At 38.3% G+C, this 21847-nt stretch overlaps 3 protein-coding genes across 5 annotated transcripts in view; 1 reads left to right on the plus strand and 2 right to left on the minus strand.

Annotated features, from left to right (window-relative positions):
• Window positions 1-1097: 1097 nt before the first annotated feature.
• On the plus strand, window positions 1098-5135 carry txnb (thioredoxin b). The gene is made up of 5 exons (XM_008427979.2): window positions 1098-1240; window positions 2576-2680; window positions 3071-3136; window positions 3393-3458; window positions 4763-5135. Exons 1-5 carry the CDS (start codon window positions 1217-1219, stop codon window positions 4823-4825), a joined length of 324 nt encoding a protein of 107 aa, XP_008426201.1. The 5' UTR covers window positions 1098-1216; the 3' UTR covers window positions 4826-5135.
• A 2706-nt stretch (window positions 5136-7841) lies between these two features.
• On the minus strand, window positions 7842-10480 carry LOC103475976 (thioredoxin-like). The gene is made up of 5 exons (XM_008427981.1): window positions 10382-10480; window positions 9844-9948; window positions 9574-9639; window positions 9092-9157; window positions 7842-8090 (listed from the first exon to the last, which is right to left on the minus strand). The coding sequence occupies exons 1-5, from the start codon at window positions 10403-10405 to the stop codon at window positions 8025-8027; spliced, it is 327 nt and encodes a 108-aa protein (XP_008426203.1). The 5' UTR covers window positions 10406-10480; the 3' UTR covers window positions 7842-8024.
• An 8776-nt stretch (window positions 10481-19256) lies between these two features.
• Window positions 19257-21847, minus strand: part of svep1 (sushi, von Willebrand factor type A, EGF and pentraxin domain containing 1) — a 98024-nt gene continuing 95433 nt past the window's right edge. For all 3 annotated transcript variants that reach the window (XM_008427984.1, XM_008427983.2, XM_008427982.2), the window contains 4 exons: window positions 21511-21606; window positions 20141-20236; window positions 19932-20025; window positions 19257-19553 (listed from right to left, as the gene is read on the minus strand). In XM_008427984.1, coding sequence (XP_008426206.1) covers window positions 19523-19553; window positions 19932-20025; window positions 20141-20236; window positions 21511-21606 — 317 coding nt within the window. In that variant the 3' untranslated portion in view covers window positions 19257-19522. The remainder of the gene's footprint in view (window positions 19554-19931; window positions 20026-20140; window positions 20237-21510; window positions 21607-21847) is intronic.

A 21847-nucleotide genomic window follows, 5' to 3' on the forward strand; every position in this document is an offset into this window, starting at 1 on the left:
AAACTGGTCTGGAAGCCTGCCAAGAGGAATAAAGCATCATAGGTTTTTCTTACACTTTAAAGGCATAATGAATTTACTTTAACCTAAAGTTTTCTTTAAATAACGTTCCATTCTGTTATAATAAGGTGTTGTATAAAGTAAATTAAAATTTAATTTTATTCCTGAAATCGATCCAAATAAGTGCAAAGGCAATTGAGTTCTGCCCTGATGAAAATGTGCTTCTTTCTGCTTTAGATTGTGTTTTTCGTGCAACCCCGTCGTTTGTTTTTAGATCTAGGATATGAGAGATTATGAAGAAGGACGAGAAGAGTAACGGCGCAGGGGCACGTACACGTCGTCATTTCGCGGCGTAGCCATGGACGACTTGCCACAAAACCGAGCTGCGCTGAGTACATCATTTACGGTAAACCAACAATTTGTCAAGTCATTATGACTTGTACCACTGGGTTCGCATCATTTGCCGGTACACGAAGAAGCGCGCGGAGTGGGCGGAAATTGGACACAATACATAATCCGTTTCACATGCAAAACTACTCAAGTTCCAGTTGTACGAGAAACGTCAGTAATGAACACGATAACGAAGAGCTGCTAATAAATAAATACAATTTATTTAGTAAAGTCAACCAATCGGATGTAAAAAAAAAAAAAAAAGAGCTTTAGTCAAGTTTTTTTATTATTATTCTCTGTGGCCTATACCGTTATACCATTAGGTGGCATTCGTTTCTTTTTGTGGTCGTCACCACCTTACTATTTAGATACAAACTCATCACTTCTGGCTGGACCTTGCGCTGGTGAACCAGAAAGGAGCAGTCTTGGTACTGGCGCTGCTCCTCCTTACGTCTCCGAGTATATAAAACTGAATTCAAGAATCCATTCATCTTCACTACACCATTGATAATAGTTTTCAGAATAAAAGTAATCGCACGATGATTTAATTTACAATTTAAAAAAAAACATAGAAAAAGACATAAAATGAAAATACAATTCATTATATTAGAAAGTTTCAATTCGGTTTTATTTTGGCGGAAAACTGTATTTTGCATCGGTTATTGGACTAAAGACTTTTATTTTGCTAACTGCTAAACTGACTTCCGCTACTGTTTAGACTAGCTTGTCCGAGGCTTTAAAAGACGTTGGGACGTTCTCTGAAACGAAGGTATTTTGCAAACCCTGAGGTATCTTTTTCCATTGAGGCACACATCAAAAGGCAGTTATCATGGTCCGGGAAGTGAAGGATTTAGTAAGTACTTATTTTGACGCGCAGCGTCTCGATTTTACAGCGTTAATTTCCATCATGTTTGCCATTCTTACTTTGGGGTTAGGTAGGATAGAAACGCATCCATGCTTCTGCCCTCGCGCCTCTTTTGCAGCTCTTTGAGTTATCGTGATGCTTGATCCGTTGTCCGGGCCTGTCTGTTTAGAGTTCATTTAGCTACGTTTATACACAAGATGTGTAGCTGTTTATAGCTTATAAACTCTTAAACCCGCCGTCACCGTGGTCCCAGCAGGTTACACAAGGCTTACTGGGTCATCGTGCGCGAGGCTGCTGGACTTTTACCATGATGTAGTCCACGCCGCTGGTATGAAGTTGGCTTCCGATTCATAGCGCTTGAATCCTGTGGTTAGCAAAAGGGCTATCTCGTTGTATTTTTTTATTTTATTTATTTAAACATTGCGTGCCTTTTTTTTCTTTTTAATTAAATCCATTTTAACATCGAACTAAATCGCCTAGGTTAGTCTTGTATTCTTAATGAAAATATATACGTTTAAACTAGACTCTGCTATAGTAGAGGCGGCTATAGAGTTGAGTTGTCAAGCTTTTGCTTACATAAACATTCTAGTTATTGAAGCGGACATGGTATAAGGGAATTTGAAGGCTAAAAAAAAAGCAGAATTAAGTCCTTTACTTGGCTGCCAAATGAGAAGCCAATTCCGTGCCGTTTTAGCCCTGGCTGGTACACCGCCGCTGTCAACATGTGTTCAAAAGTATTGCTTGGACTGTGTGCCCGTCTGGTTTACTTGCTGGAATCATTTGTGCATAAAAAGTAAATAAAGTTAAGGAGCAGACAAAGCTCAAAGTTGGGCGCTTGTGGAGCAATTCAGCGTTAGGCTACGCCGCCATTCACAGCAGGCCCAGGACGAAGGGTGGAGACGCTGATGATACTTAAACAGCTCAATAAAAAATGCAGCTGTCCCATATGGTGAGATAGTAGCAGCCTTGTGACTCATTGATCAGTCTGTTTAGTACAGTATCCAAACACAACGGCCCGAAAATGACCGCAGTTCTTATTTTCAGTGGATGGATGGATATTTTGAATCGTGGGAACTGAGCCCCACGACAAAAGATGTTGAAGAAATGTAGATCTCCACTTTTAAAAACGGGCGAAAGGCTTAAAGGGGGGAAAACAATCATGAAAATTTAAAATTCTCCCCCAAACTGCTGTGCCTTGCCAAACTTTATACCCTTGGCAACAGCACAGGCAAGGCCATGCCAAAAATGAGACGCAACACAATGCTGCAGAAACCCAAGAGTGTTAACAGCTTATAAATGTTCTGTGTGTGATCTGTTTCACAGGCAGATTTCGAGTCCATCCTGAAGGAGGCTGGAAACAAGCTGGTGGTGGTGGACTTCACAGCTACATGGTGCGGTCCCTGCAAACAAATTGCCCCAGAGTTTATTGTAAGTGTTTTGAGTCTGAATATTTGTGTAAATGCAAAATTTGTGTGCAGTATTATTAAGAAGCTCAATTTGGCTCAAAATAAGGGTGGCTATTGTAAAGCGAAACTGTGCTAACAGCGGCCCCGAACCAAATGTTTTGGATCATTGCCCTCAAAGGGTGTGGCATCTGTTTGGAGAGGAAGCTTGTTGCTTTGGCAACCTATTGTTTGCTTTCCCCACCTTGAAGGGAAATGCTACACAGGGATACATAGTTACTTTGACTAAAGTTGATACCTTTTCATGGAAAAACATTTATGTAATAACTTGTGTTGGATACCAAAATACTTTTACTTGGAAAAAAAAAAAAACCTTTGTACTTGTTTTTTAAATATTCAACCGGCTCTCTTCCAGAAACTGTCGGAGGTGCCTGAAAACAAGGAGGTGGTTTTCTTGAAAGTGGACGTAGATGAGGCTGAAGTAAGTCTCCTTTTTATTTCTTAATCATTGTTTATTTTAATATCGCATCATCCAAAGTCCTTTATGAAACTAATAGTTTGAAATTGGTATTTAATTTTATACAAACAAATTGATTAACAAAAAAGATTCAGGTATCTTAAAGTGGCATGCAGGAAAAATGCCTTCAATAATCAGCAGCCCTGATTTTTTTTCCCTTTTCTTTTTTTTTAAGCACTTGTGGTAACCCCATAAAATGTATATTTTCTTGTTTTGTCAGGATGTGAGCAGTCAGTGCAAAATTTCATGCATGCCTACATTCCAATTCTACAAGAATGGTGCGAAGGTGAGTCCAAACACTCATTTGTAAAATTTTTATTTTCTAAAAAATGTGTCCTCCTCCCTTATTGGAGGAACACTAGAGTCGTCTATTATTTCAGAGATCAGGATCCTGAAAAGTTACAAACACGTTTTTGTGAGAATATTTGCTCTGCGTGGTTCTTGCATATTTGACAAGTTCGGTTTAAGAGGAGATTCTTGAGCAGTTGGGGGAACTGTTATCTGAATTTTGGGAACTATGGTGCAACAGCTTTCTTCATGCGTGTCCACAATGACTCTGGTGTAAAAACAATGGGTTTCTGTAGAGCTCAGACTGAATTATGACTTTAAAGTGAGACTACAGAATCATGGTCAGAAGCATGAGATTTATACTTTTTTTTTTTCTTCCTACACAGAGTAAAGATTTACTATTGAAACAATTTTAAGGCATCTGTAATTAATGTAAAATAATTCAGTTCAACTATTTTAATTGCAGTTTTTTAAATTCTCAGATACATGTTCCAAACCCTCACAAAGAGTATGAATCACATTCACTCAGGGGTTAAACTAGACTTATTTTAAATTGCATCTCATTTTATTTTATGGAGGAAGTCGAACTCTGACATTAGCTTTTTGACGCCACCTAGTGGCGTGTTTGTTCAAAATGTTGCCTTCATCAAAGTTACCACCAGTTTCACGTTTTTAGTTTATTAAACCAGCTGGTGGTTTGCGGTCACTCGGCAGGTGTGACCCTGAGTCTTTTATTAGTGTGAAAGATAATAAAAATAATTTTTGTGGGAACACTTGATCTTTTAACAGTCTGTGACTGAGAAATGTGTAGCATGTGGCTTCAGATTCAGACAAAATAAGACTCGGACTCACCTTTTGAATTGTGACCTGAAGCTTGGAAAACATTGACTTGTCAGCATCTGATCTATTCCTCCTTCCTCAACCACACTGTACATGTATAGCAACGGATTCAATAAAACATATTTAGGTAAAATTTTTAGATATTTTGTTTTTTTTTTGTGGTGAAGACACAGTTGTGGTTAAACTGTCTATATGCGCTGCACTTAATAAAATCCACAGAATAAAACCCTGAGAGGCTCAAACAATAAATGAATGAGCTCTAATGGTTTGGCTCTCAGGTGGTGGAAAGGCAAACCGGTTCTTGACTGAACAAAAGAACTGGAACCAGAATAGCACCGTTCTCCAGGCTTTAGATCAGTTTGAGATGTGTTAAATGACGAAACGAGATCACGAAATACAGAGCTGTGGGAGATGAGATATGCCGCGATTATGCGTGGTAACTCTTTGTTTTCTGCGTTTCAGGTGTTTGAGTTCTCTGGAGCCAACCTGGCAACACTAAAGTCCAAACTTGAAGAGCTGAGATAGACGCCGAAATCCTCCTGACCAATCCACACACGACCACACTGTACAAAGCCTCCAGTAGAAGCTGTTACCCTCTAAACACATCGGAGAGGATCCCCTCTTGAATTTCATGTAATCATAATGTCCGCTGTCCCATTTCAGCTATAACTTATGTTCCACCGTTTATGTAACGACCCCGTGGTCCTGTTTAATTCAGTATGTCTCGACTGTCTTTTAGACTGAGCTTCAGCTAGATTCCAAAATGACTGACTAAACATGTCTGTATGTTTAAAAAAAAAAAAAAGGTGGATTTAATAAACGGTGAATCAATAATTTTTTTTGTTGCACTTTTTCATTTAAAGTAGAAACACTAGCTGACAGAGACGTGAACAAGACTGAATGCTACAGACCGGTGGATTCATGCTGACGGGAAAGGAAAGTTTAAAATGTCTTACAGAGCTTAGCAGAAAAAAAGTCAGTACTTTTCTGTTACAGCAAAATCAAATAAGTCCATTTGATTTTGCATTGTAGCTGCTGTAGGATTAAATCAGCAAATTGGAATGTCTAATATTTAGGTCTGAGTTCTAACTATGCTGTACAGGAATATATGAACAAAGAAATGTATGAATGTTACTTTTACAGGTTAGTTGGTTATGTGGGCCAAGTGTATAACATTTTCAAACATTGATAGGGAAGAGGTACAACTAATAAATCTATTAACCAATCAATCACCAGGAAACTTATTAAAACCAGGATGCGCCACGCATTGTGTTTCAGACTATAATGCCCAAAACAGACGTATAACTGACCAGAAATCAGTTTTCTTACGCACTTTCTCTCTGGCTACTTGTAATCAATACCTGATCCAACTGAAGCGAGCCCTCATCTTTGATTGGTGTGTTGTACCCGCCAGTATAACAAAATAGACCCGAGAACCTATCAGATCCAGGGCGGTTAAAGGAGTGGCCAATCAGATTTCAGGGGTGGCACCAGCTCCTCCCCCACCCCCTTAGCCAACACCCAGTCAGGTAGCATCCTCATTGCATACCTGTGTTTTTCCGAAGGTTGTAGCCTGTTATGGCAAGCCGTTTTATCATTTAATAGCCTGGATTTGTATTCCAGATATCTGTACATCGATTATTCCCAGTAAAAAAAAGTTATCTGTAATATGATTATTTTACAATTTTCTTAAAGTAATTCTCCTTAGAACAAATAACATTACATTCCCCATCCATGTGTATTGTATACACATGGATGGGATACAATACATGTGTAAAAAATACACATGTATGGTGTATATACACATACATTATCTGGAATAACCATTGTAGATAAATTACATTGAATTCTTACATTGGAGAAACTTATTTCAGATAGCTGCAATTCAACTGTTACTAGTAATGACTATTTCTATATAGATTAAATAGGAAACGTATGTTTTTTTCTTCTCTGCAGGATCACTTCCTGTATTAGTGTGCATATGATACTAGAGAAAATGGCTATTTCAAATTAGACCTGCTTAAATTAACATCAGCAGTCTTCTTCAGGTTGTCCACACACATTAAGTTCATCCCTGAAATCTGAGTTTCATTATATCACATTTACAGTAGTCAAGAGTATGTAAAATAGTTGCATGTAAAACTGATTGTAGATATAAAATCACAATCACATAAAATCCCCAAAAAGTACTTTGAAGTTTTTAACATGTAAAATTTGATTTGAGGCGTATCAGTGCTTTTGTGAGGCCTAATATGTATAGCTAGTACACATATTGACACCTGCAATATCCAACTATGAACATCTAAGCCTCATATGAGAGAAGTGGAAAGCAGTGTGAGGTTCCAATCTCAATGAAAAGGTTTGTTGACTGGTTAAACCACAAAACATAAATCAAAACTGAGTTCTCTCTAAAATATTCCCGCTTGTCTGCATTCCTAAAGTATGAGTGTGTTTCCAAAAAGCAGCACATATCCTATAGGCTCTTCCAAAGAAATCTGTAATTATTTTTCTCTTGGTGTGGGTGTCACCTTTGGACTGTGGCAGAGTCTGTATTAAGTTGCATAAAACTTATGTTCATATTTCTATTTCACATTCTGAATGGACTGGCAAGAAATATTGCACTTTTTCACAGTGTAAATTTTTTATTTAGATGTACTAGTAGATGCCAAACACAGGGGTGCTTAAAAGTCCGGCATAGAGGACATTTGTGGCCTTTGGAATGATACAATGAGGCCTTTGGCTGCTATTCAGGCATGATTGAGAGATAACATTGTCTTTTATTTAAGAAAATTTAATTCTCGTGGTCTTTCTGAGACAAGCTAAGGAATATAAAAATTCATCCTCTTCAAGTCTTTGGGAAGCAGGCTTCGCTTTAGGAAATATTCTTAAATAAAATAAGCTTCATTTTATAGTTGCCTCTGCCTGTTTGATAGCTCCTGTTTCCGTACAAGAGCCATCAAAGGATCAATCCTAGACTTTTGACAGCATCAAAGCTGTGTAAGTTTTTAAAACATTCTACTTGTGTTTCATTCTTGTTTAAATTGAGAAGGTTCAGTTGAGGTTGAGGGGTATGTAAACCTGGATTCACAAAGGAATGACGAGCTACTAAGTTTTTCCAAAATTTTACTATAAAACATACAGGGAGCCCAAAAAGGACCCCTGTTACAGGTACAGTTGAGACGGAATATACCTCAAGAGAAACTGAAAAGCTCTTGTGAATCAGCACTAATGATCTACAACTTATGTAATTTGAAGTGGGAGCAAATCTGGGGGGGTTGTCCTAATTTATTCCTGTCCAAAAATTCTGTTTATTACACAACAGAAAATCTTAAAATGTTTGTTCTTCAGTTTTTACTGTCTACATTTTTTTTTTTTTAGTATTGTTGAAAGTGATAAATATTTGTCCAACCATGGTAGAAAAGAAACACATTAGTTCTGGTAGGGTGATTTAACTTTCTTCACGTCTGTAGAAGTTGTTGAAGTTAAATATATTTTCATACCTTATGTTTATTTTCCTTTCACTCAAATGAAACGCTGCAAATGGTGATTCATCATTTATTAAATCCACATTTTTGAAAACATTCAGAACATTTTATGGTCAAGGCCCAGTTATAAAATGTCACTAATCAGGATCTAATCCAATTGTGGCCCATTATTAAGGGTGGTCCATACAAACACTGAAGGAAGCAGCGCAGTGTGGTCATGTGTGGATTGATCAGCAGGACTACTGCCTCAGCTGTTCGATTTTTTTCCCCAGTTTATTCTTATCAGCGCCACAAAACTCATCCACCTAAAAAACAAAAGAAGAACTTCCATGAAATTCATGAAACGACACACTTCCATCGTCTCCAGTATTTTCATGTCTCTTCTTCCAAGTCGGTTGCTGAAAATGTTCAACTACTGACATAGAAACTAGAAATGAATAGAAATTCCCTGAACTCAGTCTAAACTGGTTAGCACATTTTAAGGACTGCTCGCAGATTAGTGAAGTTAAATCTAAACTCTGCAGCAGGATGGTGCACCTTTAATTTAATGTTACACATTTGCTCATCCAGATCCTGAAACTCGTTGGGCAGTTATCATAGCAAATGAAAAGCTTCATCAAGATTAGCTATTTGAAAGTGAACAAAAAGGCAGGAAAATGAGAAAATATTATAACTGCATTTTTCTAAATGAACAAAGACTAGATCAATGTAAGGAAATGTGGCTTTCCTTTTAAGTGCAACTCAAACAGGATCAGCCAACAAACTCCTCTACCTCAGAGTTTATTAAACCTGTTCTGTCATTTAAAACCTAGATGAACTGAGATGTAGGAAGATTACCTGAATAGAGTATGCTCATCTGCTTTTATATAGACTTTCAGTGGAAAACACACCAGAAAATATTTTGTGATGTCCTCATTTGTATCATTTCGAAGCTTTGTGAAACATCATACAGACCACCTGCTTGGTTGAGTTTTCCATGTTCATCACATAAAGAAAATGAATGAATGAATGAATGAATGAATGAATGAATGAATGAATGAATGAATGATGGGTAATAGTATTTAGCTGCCTACCCAATTGTGAATGTGATGTACCTAAAGATTTCCACCCAGGCTCTTTAAGCTAAATTTCTAACCTGTTGATCGGACTTGTTTGTGGTTCCAGTAAAGTTGGGAGGATTTAATTGATATCTTGACAAAACAATTCAGACAAACCATGTTAGATTTTAACATCTGGAACAACATGTCTGAAATTTCTGTGACAAAAATCCCTGGTGACGTAGCCTTCACTGAGTGCTTGTACTTACTTTCTTTCCATTTTTGTAGAATTGGAATGTAGGCATGGCTTTGATTCCGCAGCTCTGGCTCACATCCTGAAAACAAATAAAGAAGCTCAGACAATTAATGGACCAAACTTTAGGAATTGGTTCAGCTTTGGCTCGTCATAAACTGAAGAATAAACCATCGGGTCAAAATATGAATTATTAGAGACATCCTGCAGACTCAAACACTGTAATGTTTGTCCATACAATAAAGTGGGTCCATTTACATTTGTATGTTATGGAATTAAATACCAGACAAGCTGTCAGGTGAGTGTAAGACTATAACACGGTTCTCTTCACCCTCCCATCAATACCGGCCACTGCCATGAAATCTTAGATTAGAGCTTGTTTACTGCTTTTGCAATAAAATCGGCAATTTATTTGGCAGTACAAAAGCAAACACTTGAGAAGAATTTTATCCACTCATTTCCTGAATTTTTTTATTGTCAATTAAAAAGCATACTTACTGAAGCGTCATCCACATCCACCTTCAAGAAAATCACATCTTTGTTTGCAGAATCTTCCGCCAGTTTCTACAAAAGAATGGATTGTGCTTTAGAAAAAAGTATCTGCAGCAAATTACTGCAAGAGTAATAATGGGAGATATAGTCTAAACTGGTTGAACTGGTTGAGCAAGTTATTTGAATGATCATTCCAGAATTTGCTTCTTTTATCAGGGTAAGGCAGAAAGGTTTTTCACATTTTGTTAACTTCCTGAGTCTCAACTGTCTACTTACTTCAAATACTGGACCGATCATTTGGCAGGGAGGACACCACGTAGCTGTGAAGTCCACCACCACCAGTTTGTTTCCTGCTTCACCCAGGATTTTGTTGAACTCTTCCTACAAAGCAGAATACATAAGCAACAACATATTGGACCCTGTACGTTTCCACAAGGCTTTTTGCTTTCAGAAACTGACTGTTCTCCTGAACGTCACGCTAAGTTTAAATACTTGTGCTCAGGTTACGGAACTTTGCTTATTGTGACACAAATGTGAAGGAAACATCTTAGTTTTTATGAACAAACTTGACCAGTTCAAACAAAATCACAGGTCATTTCAAATCACAGGGAGTTGATTTGAAGAGTCCCAAGTTGACCAAATTGATAACTTTTGATAGCCTGAAAGAGAGAGACCCAGAAACCAGTTTTTAGTAAAAACAGGAAGGGAAGAGGCACTGACCCACAACATGGAGCCTTTATAAATTAGTCAAAAATCATCGACTGAAAGGTGAAAGCTGCAAACAGTGTCATAAACATAAAAATTATGAACTTACCAAAGTTTTCACGAATTTAACCATGATTACTGTTTAGAGATGCCAGGCAACCACTGGAAACTGACGGCTGTAAGGTACAGAATACCTGTATATAAACATTTTTTCAGAAGCCCTGAGTCATTTGAACACACCTTAAAGGTGTGTCTAAAGTCAGAGGTTATGCAAGCCATTTTAGCATTTAATCAACAGCAGCTCCCATCTGTAACTCCTATTTTAGACTGCAATAACATCATTTATTATATCATTAACAGACAAAATACAAACTAAGGCTATTGACATGAATATTATTACTACTAGAAGTGATTTTCATGATTACAGTTGCATGAGCAAGAGATAAGTGTGAGATGTCTCAATATCTCACACTTGAGGTATTGTGAGAGGTGAGATAGTGGTCAGGTGTTATTTCACTTTAACAAAGCATTTTTCCCATGTTATAAGTGAAATAAACTGCCAGTGGAACAGGCACTTTTTCATCAATATTTAGGAACTATTGACTTAAAACAAGTTCACGTTTCTTGCTTAGAAGTTAAATGCAGCCAGTTTTGTCTTATTTCAAGTGTAAATTCATTGAACGTTACAAATTACAAATAAAATGACTAACACAATAAATAATGAATGTTCAAAGGAGTGGGTAGAAGTATAAACTTTTTTAAAACCCATCCGTTTTAAATTTTCAGATTTTCTATTTTCATGCTTTGTTGGACACTGTTAACAATGGCCTAGACAAAGCCTGATGCAACCCACTGCCTTGAGAAGTCAAAACGGAGTCTGACGGTGTGTAATTTGATCTCAGTATAAATCCAGCTGTTCTATGAAAGCCTCAGGGGCTTGCTGGAGAACCAGCATCACAGACCAAGAAAGAACCGCCAGGGTTCATCTGAAGATGGGAGAGATATGGCAAAACTGCAAAACCTTACCAAGACTGGGTGGTTCACCTAATGGACTCTACTTTGTGTCAGTCCTTCAAATGCCCAACCCGTCTGAACCCTTTCAAAGGAGCAGCGGGATGAACCGACATGCAGACGACAGCAGAGACGACCTTTGTCAGATCCTCAAAATGAAGCTCGACTTGCATTCTGAGTTCGAGCTCACAACAGTCAGATGTTGCCAGGCCTTCATTAGGGCATGGAGCCAACAGGTTGGAAGCTTCCGTGCTTACAGTGGCGCTGATCAGTTGGATGGATGGATGGATGAAAAAGAGTCCTACATCACACCACTTCTGGTAGCCTTTTTTCTTGTTTAAAGAATGCACTAGTGGCCTTTAATAGTAATCAAACGGGGGAGACACGTTGAGGTCTGCAGCCTCTGGACGCGGGGCGCCTGTTCTAACCACTGGGACACTGGACGCCCCTAATCCAGTGTGTCCCAGTGGCCCTTAAGAACATTTAGCCTGACTTTGCCCCTTTGGTAAATGACTTTACATTTTTATAAAACTCAAACTATCTGACAAACTCATCTGGTTCATCATCTTTCATCTTGGAAGAATCAGTTTTCTCACGTGATTGCGACTAATCAACTTCACATGTAAAAAGTAATTGCAGAGCAAAGAATAGACTAGAACAGCCCAGTAAATCGAGGGCTTTGCTCTTTGTCTCAGATTCTTCTTAACCACAACAGAGTTGCATAATGTGGACATCTGAAAGAAGTACACCTCTTCCCTGTTCTTACTTTAATTGAAGACTTTTGTTTGACAACAGAAATTATTTTTAAGCTGCACTTCTATTCGGACTGAGGCATTAAACTGCAGTTACAGCAGTTCGCCACCAGGGGCGTATAGAACACAGTGAGCACTCCTGACTCAGTGAGCCAACGGCTATTCAGCGCAGTAAAGGGCGATTAGCGGCAGGCGCTCACTGTCGCTCGTCTGTTGTTAACAGATAAATATATATGTGGCGCTGCTATTTATATTAGCTGTCTTGTATAGGGGAAGTGCGCTAATGTAAAATAGCCTGATATTTCAGCAAAAGTTATGAATTAATTGTTTGAGCCAGATTGTATTTATTTTCTTGCGCGAGACTCCACGAGACCTAAGCTCCTCCCTTTGCGTAAAATAAAACTGACGCCAACCAGGCGGACTTCCTTTCAGACAAAAATTCCTTACAAAAATGTCTAAATTGGCACCACAAAATCTGTAATTTTGATTGCAAAAAAAACCCCACTAAAACAATCACAAAATCTTTTCGGAACAAGTATTTATTGATATTTTTAACTGTTTATTTGTTTTTTTTATCAATATATTCTGGCACAACTGGCCCTTTAAGAACGTTCAGATTTTTGATGAAATCAAAATGAAAAATGAAAATAAGTTTGACATCCCTGTTTTAAAATATAATTTCCAGTTGTAATAATACTCATGTTATTAGCCTTATTTTTTTTATTTTGTCTGTTAATACTATTTGGAAGATAATAAAATGATCTTATTGCAGTCTAAAGTTACAGATAGGAGCTGGTGTTGATTATAATCAACACCAGCTATATAATTATATACTGAAATAGCTTGCTGTAACCTCTGAATTTAGACAAACCTAAATTCAGGTATAAGGTATATTCAAATGATTCTGGCCTGTACTAAAAAATGTACAGGCCAGGACCTGGTCAGGTTTGGGCATAAAGGCTAAGGTAAAGCTATTCTTTACCTTACAGCAGTCAGTTCCCAGTGGTTGCCTGGCGTCTCTAAGCAGTAATCATGGTTAAATTCATGGACACTTTGGTAAGTTCATAATTTTTATGTCACTTTTTGCAGCTTTCACCTTTCAGTTGATTTTTGACTAATTGATAAAGGTTCCATGTTGTGGGCCAGACTCTTCAAAATCAACTTTATGTGATTTGAAATGACCTGTGATCTTATTTGACCTGGTCAGGCTTGGGCATAAAGGCTAAGCTGTTTCTTTCACATTTGTGTCACAATAAGTGAAGTTGTGTAACCTGAGCACAAGTGTTTAACGCTGCCGCGGTCTTAACGCAGTTCTCCTTAACGCTCAGGAGAACTGCGGCAGATGTCACGGTTGGACAATGGGGAAACGGATGGATTGCGGGAACCCGTCTGACCGAATACAAAAAAAAAAAAAAAAACTCATAAAAGCGCACAGGGTCCAATTGACCCCATCTCTGAAAACCATGGGAGAGTTTTAAATATTTTGTTGCTTGTGCATTCTGATTTGTAGAAAGAGTTTGACAACATCCTGTCTCAAACAGGAAACAAACTGGTGGTGGTGGCCTTCACAGCTTCGTGGTGTGGTCCCTGCCAAATGATGGGTCCAGTATTTAGATAGCCATTTAGATAACTTGCAAAAAGGAAAAATTTAACCAGTTTAGACAATATGTTATGACAATATGTTTAGACTCTTCCAGTAATTTGCTGCACGTAATTTTTTCTAAAGCACAATCCATGCTTTTGTAGAAACTGGCAGAGGATTCTACAAACAAAGATGTGATTTTCTTGAAGGTGGATGTGGATAAAGCTTCAGTATCCTTTTTCATATCATTTGTTTAATAAACACCATAACACAGCATTTTATAGATACACCTCATTGTAGAGGATTAAAGTGTTCCTCCGTATGACTGAGTCTGTGGGATGTGTCTATTTCGTATTTTGACCTGATGGTTTATTCTTCCGTTTCTTATGAGCCAAAGCTGAACCCATTCCTAAAGTTTCAGCTGATTATCCACTAATTGTTTGAGTTTCTTTATTTGTTTTCAGGATGTGAGAAAGCACTGTGCAATCAGCTGCACGTACCACTTCTACAAAAATGGAAACAAAGTAAGTGCAAGCACTCGGTGAAGGCTACAAGGGATTTAGTGTCACATTCACAAAAAGTACATGTAGCAATATCCCAGACATGCTGCTCCAGATGCTAAAATTTAACATGCTTTAACTTTTTAGCCAACATATAGATTAATTCCTTTGCAAGTTAAATCCTGACATTTTTCGCAACACTCCTGGCACTACAGTCAAACCTGATGAAAAGGGTAAAAATGTTGCTTAAATTAAAGAGCCTGCAGGGAGGTAGGGGTGGAAATCTTTAAGTTCGTCACAGTTTGACAACTGAGTAGCTGGCTAAATACCACCTACTCAGAAAAATGAGTCCCTGTGACTCATTTTTCTGTAAATGATGAATTACAGTTTTCTGTAAGTGATGAAGATGGAAGGCTCAACCAATCAGGTGGTCTGCACAAAGCCTCACAATGAGACGGACATCAAAAAATATATTTTCTGGTGTGGTTTATAAGAAACCCCGTATAAAAGCTAATCAGTTAATCTTCTTTTATCTTAGTTTTTCCAGTTTTTAAATGACTGAGGCAGAGGAGTTTATTGGCTGATCCTGTTTGAGTTATACTTACAAGGAAAGTCACATTTCCTTACATTGATCTAGTCTTTGTACCTTTAGAAAAATGCCGCTAGCGATAATATTTTCTAATTTTTCTGACTTTTTGTTCACTTTCAAATAACTAATCTTTAAGTTTTTCATTTACTGTGTTAACAACAGCCCAATGCATTAAGAGTTTCAGGATCTGGATGAGTGAATGTGAAACATTAAATTAAATGTGTACCGTCCTGCTGCTGAATTTAAGTTCACTAATCTGCCAGCAGTTCCTAAAATGTGCTAAAGCTCCCGACTTCACTGAGTTCAGAGAATTTCTATTCATTTCTAGTTTCTATGTCAATAGCTGAACATTTTCAGCAACTGACTTGGAAGAAGAGACATGAAAACATTGGAAACGACGGAGGTGTGTCGTTTCATGGTAAACGTTCTTCTTTTCTGTTTTTTAGGTGGATGAGATTTCTAGTGCTGACGAGTGTCGACTGATCAATCCAAACACAACCACACTGCTGTGTTTCCTTCAGTGTTTGTATGGACCACTTTTAATAATGGGCCACAATTAGATTTGAACCTGATTTGTTTTATAAGTGGGCTTTGATCCTAAAATGTTCTGAATGTTTTCAAAAACGTGGATTTAATAGATGATGAATCACCGTTTGCACCATTTCACTTAAGTGAAAGAAGAATAAACATAAGGTTTAAAAATATATTTAACTTCAACAACTTTATTTTCTACTATGGTTGGACAAATATTTATCACTTTCAACAATGCTAAAAGATTTTTAAAAAATGTAAACAATAAAAACTGAAGGACATTTTAAAATTTTCTGTTAATTTCTTGGACAGGAATGAACTAGGACACCCCCCAGATTTATTCCCACTTCAAATTACATAAATTGTAGATCATTCGTACACTGATTTACAAGAGCTTTTCAGTTTCTCCTGAGGGATTAAAGTTGCGCATGACTAGAAGAGACCCAAGCTCCTCCGTTTGCATGAGATGAAACTGACCCCAACCAGGTGAACTTCAAATGTATCAGCAAATATCTTCAGTGCAGACTGAGGGTCATGACACCAACAAAACCGTGAAAAGAGGAAACTCTGCATCACTTCACCATGAGGCCTTGCCCATGAGCACTACAAACAGGATAGAAGACCAAGGAGGATGAGATCGCTTCTGCGCATGTTTATCTGTGCCTAGATCAAGCAGACACAGATAAACGTGCGCAGAGGAGAAGAAAGGCCATGCAAATAACATGCAAGGAACCACAGCAACGCCATCAGCGCTGAGCTGCATATTCAGGACCGCTAAAGATCAAAGTATGTCAAGACAAAGGTTTCCACTGCGGCTGCAGAGGGGGCCTGTAATTAGTTCAGGGTTCAGGACACAGACGCAGCTCTGTTTGATGCAGCTCTGTTTAAACCGATTAAAGCAAACTGACAATGAAACCGACAAGGCAAGATAGATTTGTACTCAAACTGAGTTTTGCTCAGTTATCATCAACATTAGAGAGAAAAACTGAAAACTCGAACCCTCAAAGCGTGCCTCTCTTATGAAAGGTTTTATGTACTTTGTATTTTTTATGTACCAGAAAAAATATACATATACATCTTAAAAACCTGTGATAACTGTTCCACTTGACGTCACATTTACCTGTAAGTTATTTTTTTACAAAAATATAAAGACATTAGTAGCTGATCATGTTAAAGCTCAGCTGATATTGTCTTTGCCAATCCAGTACCTTTCTGTGGCATTCTTGTGTTTTCCAGTAATGCAGTTCATTTAAATTTTTACATTAATGCAGGTTTTCCACTTTGGCTGCATTGTCTAACTGGGAATAAATAGTAAAATCTTAATAATATGTAGCCTCGCAAACTTTGCCAGATTAATTGCGCTCCAAGATCATTGATATCGTTCTTTCTTGACGTCCAGTCCAGCAAACCGCTAAAGCTCCTGCTTTCATAGACGTGCTTAAAGTTGCTGATGATGATGCTACTTCCTCTCTTTAATACTACTGAAAAAGCAAAAGAGTAGGTTTTTCTATGTATATGCACTAAACCTTGTGACCCCTAAAAAAAAACGAGTAAAAGATAAAGGAAAATGAATGATACATTTCAAAATGGCAGCTATTTACTCTCCATGTATGTCTCTAAAAGAGTTCAAGGAAAACAAAAACATTAGCTTCTCTGTTATGAAGGCTTTTGGTTTCGTTTCATCTGAAAGAGGAGATGATAAAACCGACTGCATGTTGGGAAACTGATTGAGAAACCGAAGAGGCGGCCAGGGCGAGGTTCTGTGTTAGGCAGATGTTTGTGAAAAGACTATTATTACCACAGAATCCTTATCCGGTAAGCATCGCAACTTAGTCGGAAGTAGATGTTTGCATGACTTCTCTCTCTTGACATCGTTTCTTTTCCTGTTTGGTAATGTTGCAGAGACAGGGATTATTACATTTACGTTATAAACAAATTCAAACTGCTTGAATGCTTCAACATTTCATCCAGTCGCAACCGAAGACTTCTGGATTTGTTTCTTTTACGAAGTAGTACTTTGTGACACTAATTGACTTTGTTCACAATTTTACTCTTTAAAAAGGTTTCCTTTTGATTTTGGAGGTAAAACCAGGGTTTTGTTTCAAAAGAATGAAAAAAAAAGGTCTGGTTTTTAAACAGGACCTGCAGGGTGTTTTCTTTTGTTTACTCAGGTGTTTAAAATATGTTTCCTTGTGACTCTCATGCCATGAACTAAAAACGCAAAGCATATGATGAGGAGGTAGTTGTAACGACAGAGCTTTTTTAAAACTGGAATTTCTCTTTGGCATCAAGTATAAAATTCAAACCAACTCCTGGGAGCCATTGAGGTCTGCAGCCTGATTGTAGGGAACGTTCAGACTGAATGCAGTATGTGTTAGCATCAGGAAAAGTGACTCAGCTCTTTCCCCTGGCCTGGTGAAAACACACACCTATTGACCGCTGCAGTGAAATCACGTGGTTTTCTCTAATGTGATTGCTGGCTGTTTGCCCAGAGTGTGCTGCTGTTGTCCAGAAAACAGGGGGCTGACATAAAGAGAATATTTGAATCCATTTACAACATATATACAGCAAGGAAAGGAACCTGATCATAAGGAAAGGAAACTAGGAACCTGATAATAAGGAAAGGACAATCAGCAAGACAATCTAAGGTGTGGTCTAAAGACATCTGACTGGCACGGTTTGTTGGTGCTTAGTAAGTTACTTCCTCTTCATATGAACCTAAATGTGGCCAAGATGGAGCCAGAGCTGTGAAACAATAAGTTTGCATGTCAATGGAGGCAAGTTATGTGTTCGAAGCGATGCTTTTGAATTTTTGCAAGATCATAACAGGAAAGTCTTTTTTAAACTGCAAAGTTTAAAGAAGACTTTCTTAAACATGACTAGAGCCATGTCTGGTGTTAGAAATTCAGGAGTTCAGTTCAGACTTAGTCATGGTTTCTACAGATTTCACCAACTCAAATTTAAAACTTTTGAAGACTATGAATTCAATTTAATACCTGTTGGCGAGATAAATTTTCACTTACCCAGTATGGACATGAAAAAGTTTGACGGTTATCAAGCGTATTTTAGTAGCTAGCTAGCGCCGATAGCCTCGATCTTTAGTCACAGAACAATAAAGATGCAGGTGGCTCAAATTTTAGCCTGACAGAAAAGTTTGGCGATAAAAAAAAAGTTAATTACCAAAAAACAGGAGGGATTGCATAACTTTCCAAATCTGGTGTCAAGAGTCAAGTGAGGGAATTTCTGAGAAGGGGAGGGAGACGGTCCATGAACAATGCTGTTCTGGTAACCTGTTTGACATGAGCTGCATGGAACAGGTACTGATGTTGCATGGAGACTAGATTCAGTCTGTGGATGAAACCCGTTACTGATGCAGAGCGAGATCGACCTGCGCTTATGATCACTGTGTCATCTGAATAGGTGAGAATATCTCCGAGGAGTTCCTGCAATGATGAGGGGATGAAAACTGCTGGGTGCAGATGAGGGTAAAGTGGACTGTGACTGAGATGTGAACCGTTACTCCACTCAGATACGACTGTGTAAAGCTGGAAGTCTTCAGAAGTAGAAGTGCTGTACCATACAGACAGGAAAATAAGACATGCATTTCCTGTGTGTATTCAGCTTAGGACTAATCACTCATTTTTCTCTTGATAAATGAAATTGATTTGCATATTTTATAAAACAAAATCATAAGTACCTTAAAAAAGGTAGAATTGCTTTGTTTATCGATTCTATAAGTTCCTTATCCTCTGTAGCGTATATGCATCTACTAATGAATTAAAAATACAGTGAAGTGAGGAGGAGTGAAATTGATACCAGTCTAATCAGAGGGATGGGAGGGAGGAAGGAGACCAACACATAAATGTAAACTGGAACACAAATGGATTTACAAATCAAAAAGGGGAAAATTTGACACCAGTATCAGAGAATGAATCTCAGTGGCAACTAATGAGAAGGAAACCCAACAGAGTGAATAAGGGAAGACCTATAACTACAACCAATGTACAAAATGGCCAAAGTGTTTTTAGTGGCATTTTATGCTTTAATAAAAAGGTGAATAGTTTACACATATACACTGGAACATGACATCAAATAGTTTTTACACATCGTACAAGTATATAGCAGCAAATGTTTAATACTGTTGAGTCTGTATATGAAAAAAATACAGCTTTAATTTACAGAACGGTTCTTGCTTTGCCTGTGCGGAGATGAGTGGATGGTTTTCATGTGTCATTTATACAAGAGTTCCCTTCATAAGATGTCCCACAGGGGGCGAGTGAAGGTTTCAGAAGTGATAGTATACCGACTTCCTCTTCCTGCAACGACAAATAACCAGGCATTAAATCACAACAATTAAATCCCATTTTATTTCTATGTGTGTTTTAGATTAGTGAGGGCTATGCATGGCAGACGTTATCATAACCCTCTAATTTCTTCATCTTGTATCCTCTAAAGCTGGAGTTGTGAATGTATTTATATTGGATTTTATGAGTAAAATAAAAGGAGAGCACAATTAAATAGGAGGAATATTATGTATTTGGTAAAAATGTTGATCTCTAGATGTGTAAAGCCACTAGGGATAGACACTAACTGACTTTCATACCACCAGTATAAGATAAGAGAGAAGTTTTTCACTCAGAGAAATGTGTTTTCATTGTTGCGAGTCTTCAGTATTTTGAACGTTGGGCGATCACCTGGAGCAGTTGTGTCCGCTCCAACCAGGAGTGCAGCTACATCTGTTCGGCCGGATGCATCTTCCTCCGTTCAGACACGGCGACGAACACACAGCTGCGAGAGGCAGGGGGAACACACAGGAACGCAACCATCAGAACCATCTTCATGAAACAAACGCTCCCTGAATAATCTGCTAACCCAGATGGAAACTGTGATTGTGTGAACTCACCAGTGTGACATCGGGTGCCCGTCCACCCAGAGGGACACTCACACTGGTACGGCGCCACGCAGTGCCCACCGTTCAGACACGGCAGGATGCAGATAGCTGCAATAAAAAACAGGAAGTACGTCAACAAAAAAAAGAAAACATGAACTGAAAAACAAAGATTCAGGTCTGCTTTTTATTAGACTTTGAACTAAACCTGAACTCTTTTCAAAGTTCTTTACCCAGTGATATTCACCACTGTCAAACCCTTTCTATCGATTCATAAAAGGGTTATTTCTTTCTTTATCTATGACAAACACCTTTTATGTACACCTTTAAAAGTATATAATATGTGTGGATTAATCCCTTCATCCATATGAGTTCTCACCTCAACATTATGGACAAACATTCACACTAGACCTTGTGTAACCTGCCCCCCACATTTATCTGAACCACTGATGAAGATGTGTAAACTGTATTAAATTAAATTCACATTTCAGCAAAGTAACAATCTTTTGTTTCATCAGCTACACCTCAAGATGGAATTAGAAAGTTCCCAGTTCACTAATATTACAATGCTGATCTACATCTGGAGGGAGGGGTGGGCGATGTAGACAAAGTTTTGTGACAATATTTTGTGGTGCTGTTGTTGTAGCGATAAAAATGTAGATAAAAACTATTTACTACTACATCTTCTGTCACTGTTGACTGCATGACAGAAGATTTGTAGCTCAGATGCTGCTCTTGAAACACCAGTCACATTAGGAAGTGTGACTTGTGTCATTAAAATAAAAACAACTACGTTTAATCATATTGAACAAAGGGTGTAGAAAAACAGTAAAAATATCGATTCTTGCAGCACAGACAGTTTTAGGGATATTTAAACATAGTTAATTGGAATATATTATGACAATGGTAAATCAAAAATCTTATCACAATACAATAAATACTTCTCCGCTTCTATCTGGAGGTTAGATGTAAGCCTGATCGGAGAAATAAGTTGATCAGCAGAATCTGCTGCTGATGGCAACATGGTGAGGGATGGCACAGCTTTGTCTGGGCACTGGATGCATTTACACAACAAACTGTGGGCCTGCATAGGTCACTGACCTTTTATAAAGGAGGATTACTTTGCTGCTGGGTCAACTGGAACAGCACAAAGCGCTGCCAGCGCATGTGAGCTACAGTATGTATGAAAAGACTTCATTTAAAAAGACACGATTATTTCCCCACTGAACACAAGCTTTAAAAATAAAGGTTCAATTTATCTACGTTGTTCAATGTGAGATCAATGGGGGGGAAGGTAGGAGGGGCGACGGCGGCTCAGAAGGCAGGGCGGTTGACGGTTCGAACCCCTGCTCTGGCTGTTTTCGTTGTCGTTTCCTTGTACTTACGCTCCTCACAGAGTCGACCCATCCAGCCCTCAGGGCAGGCGCAGATGTTGGGCCGCTGGCACACGCCTCCGTTCTGACACTGCAGCCAACACCTCGCTGGGGGAGGACACGCACAAACACACACCAATGAACATCAGGCTCAGCTTGGAGAAATTGCACCATGAATTTCCCGCAAAAGAAAGAAAAGAACCACAGGTTATTGTCTTTGGAAGAACATGTGATGGATCGCTTAAATATGAAACATCATGCACACAGAAACTAGAAGTCACATGCAACAGACTCGTTTCCTCGGAACAGAGCGGTGAAGAGTGCATACTCAGCAAACGTCATGAAGGAG

The sequence above is a fragment of the Poecilia reticulata genome, linkage group LG14 (assembly GCF_000633615.1).
Source record: "Poecilia reticulata strain Guanapo linkage group LG14, Guppy_female_1.0+MT, whole genome shotgun sequence".
NCBI classification, from domain to species: Eukaryota; Metazoa; Chordata; class Actinopteri; order Cyprinodontiformes; family Poeciliidae; genus Poecilia; species Poecilia reticulata.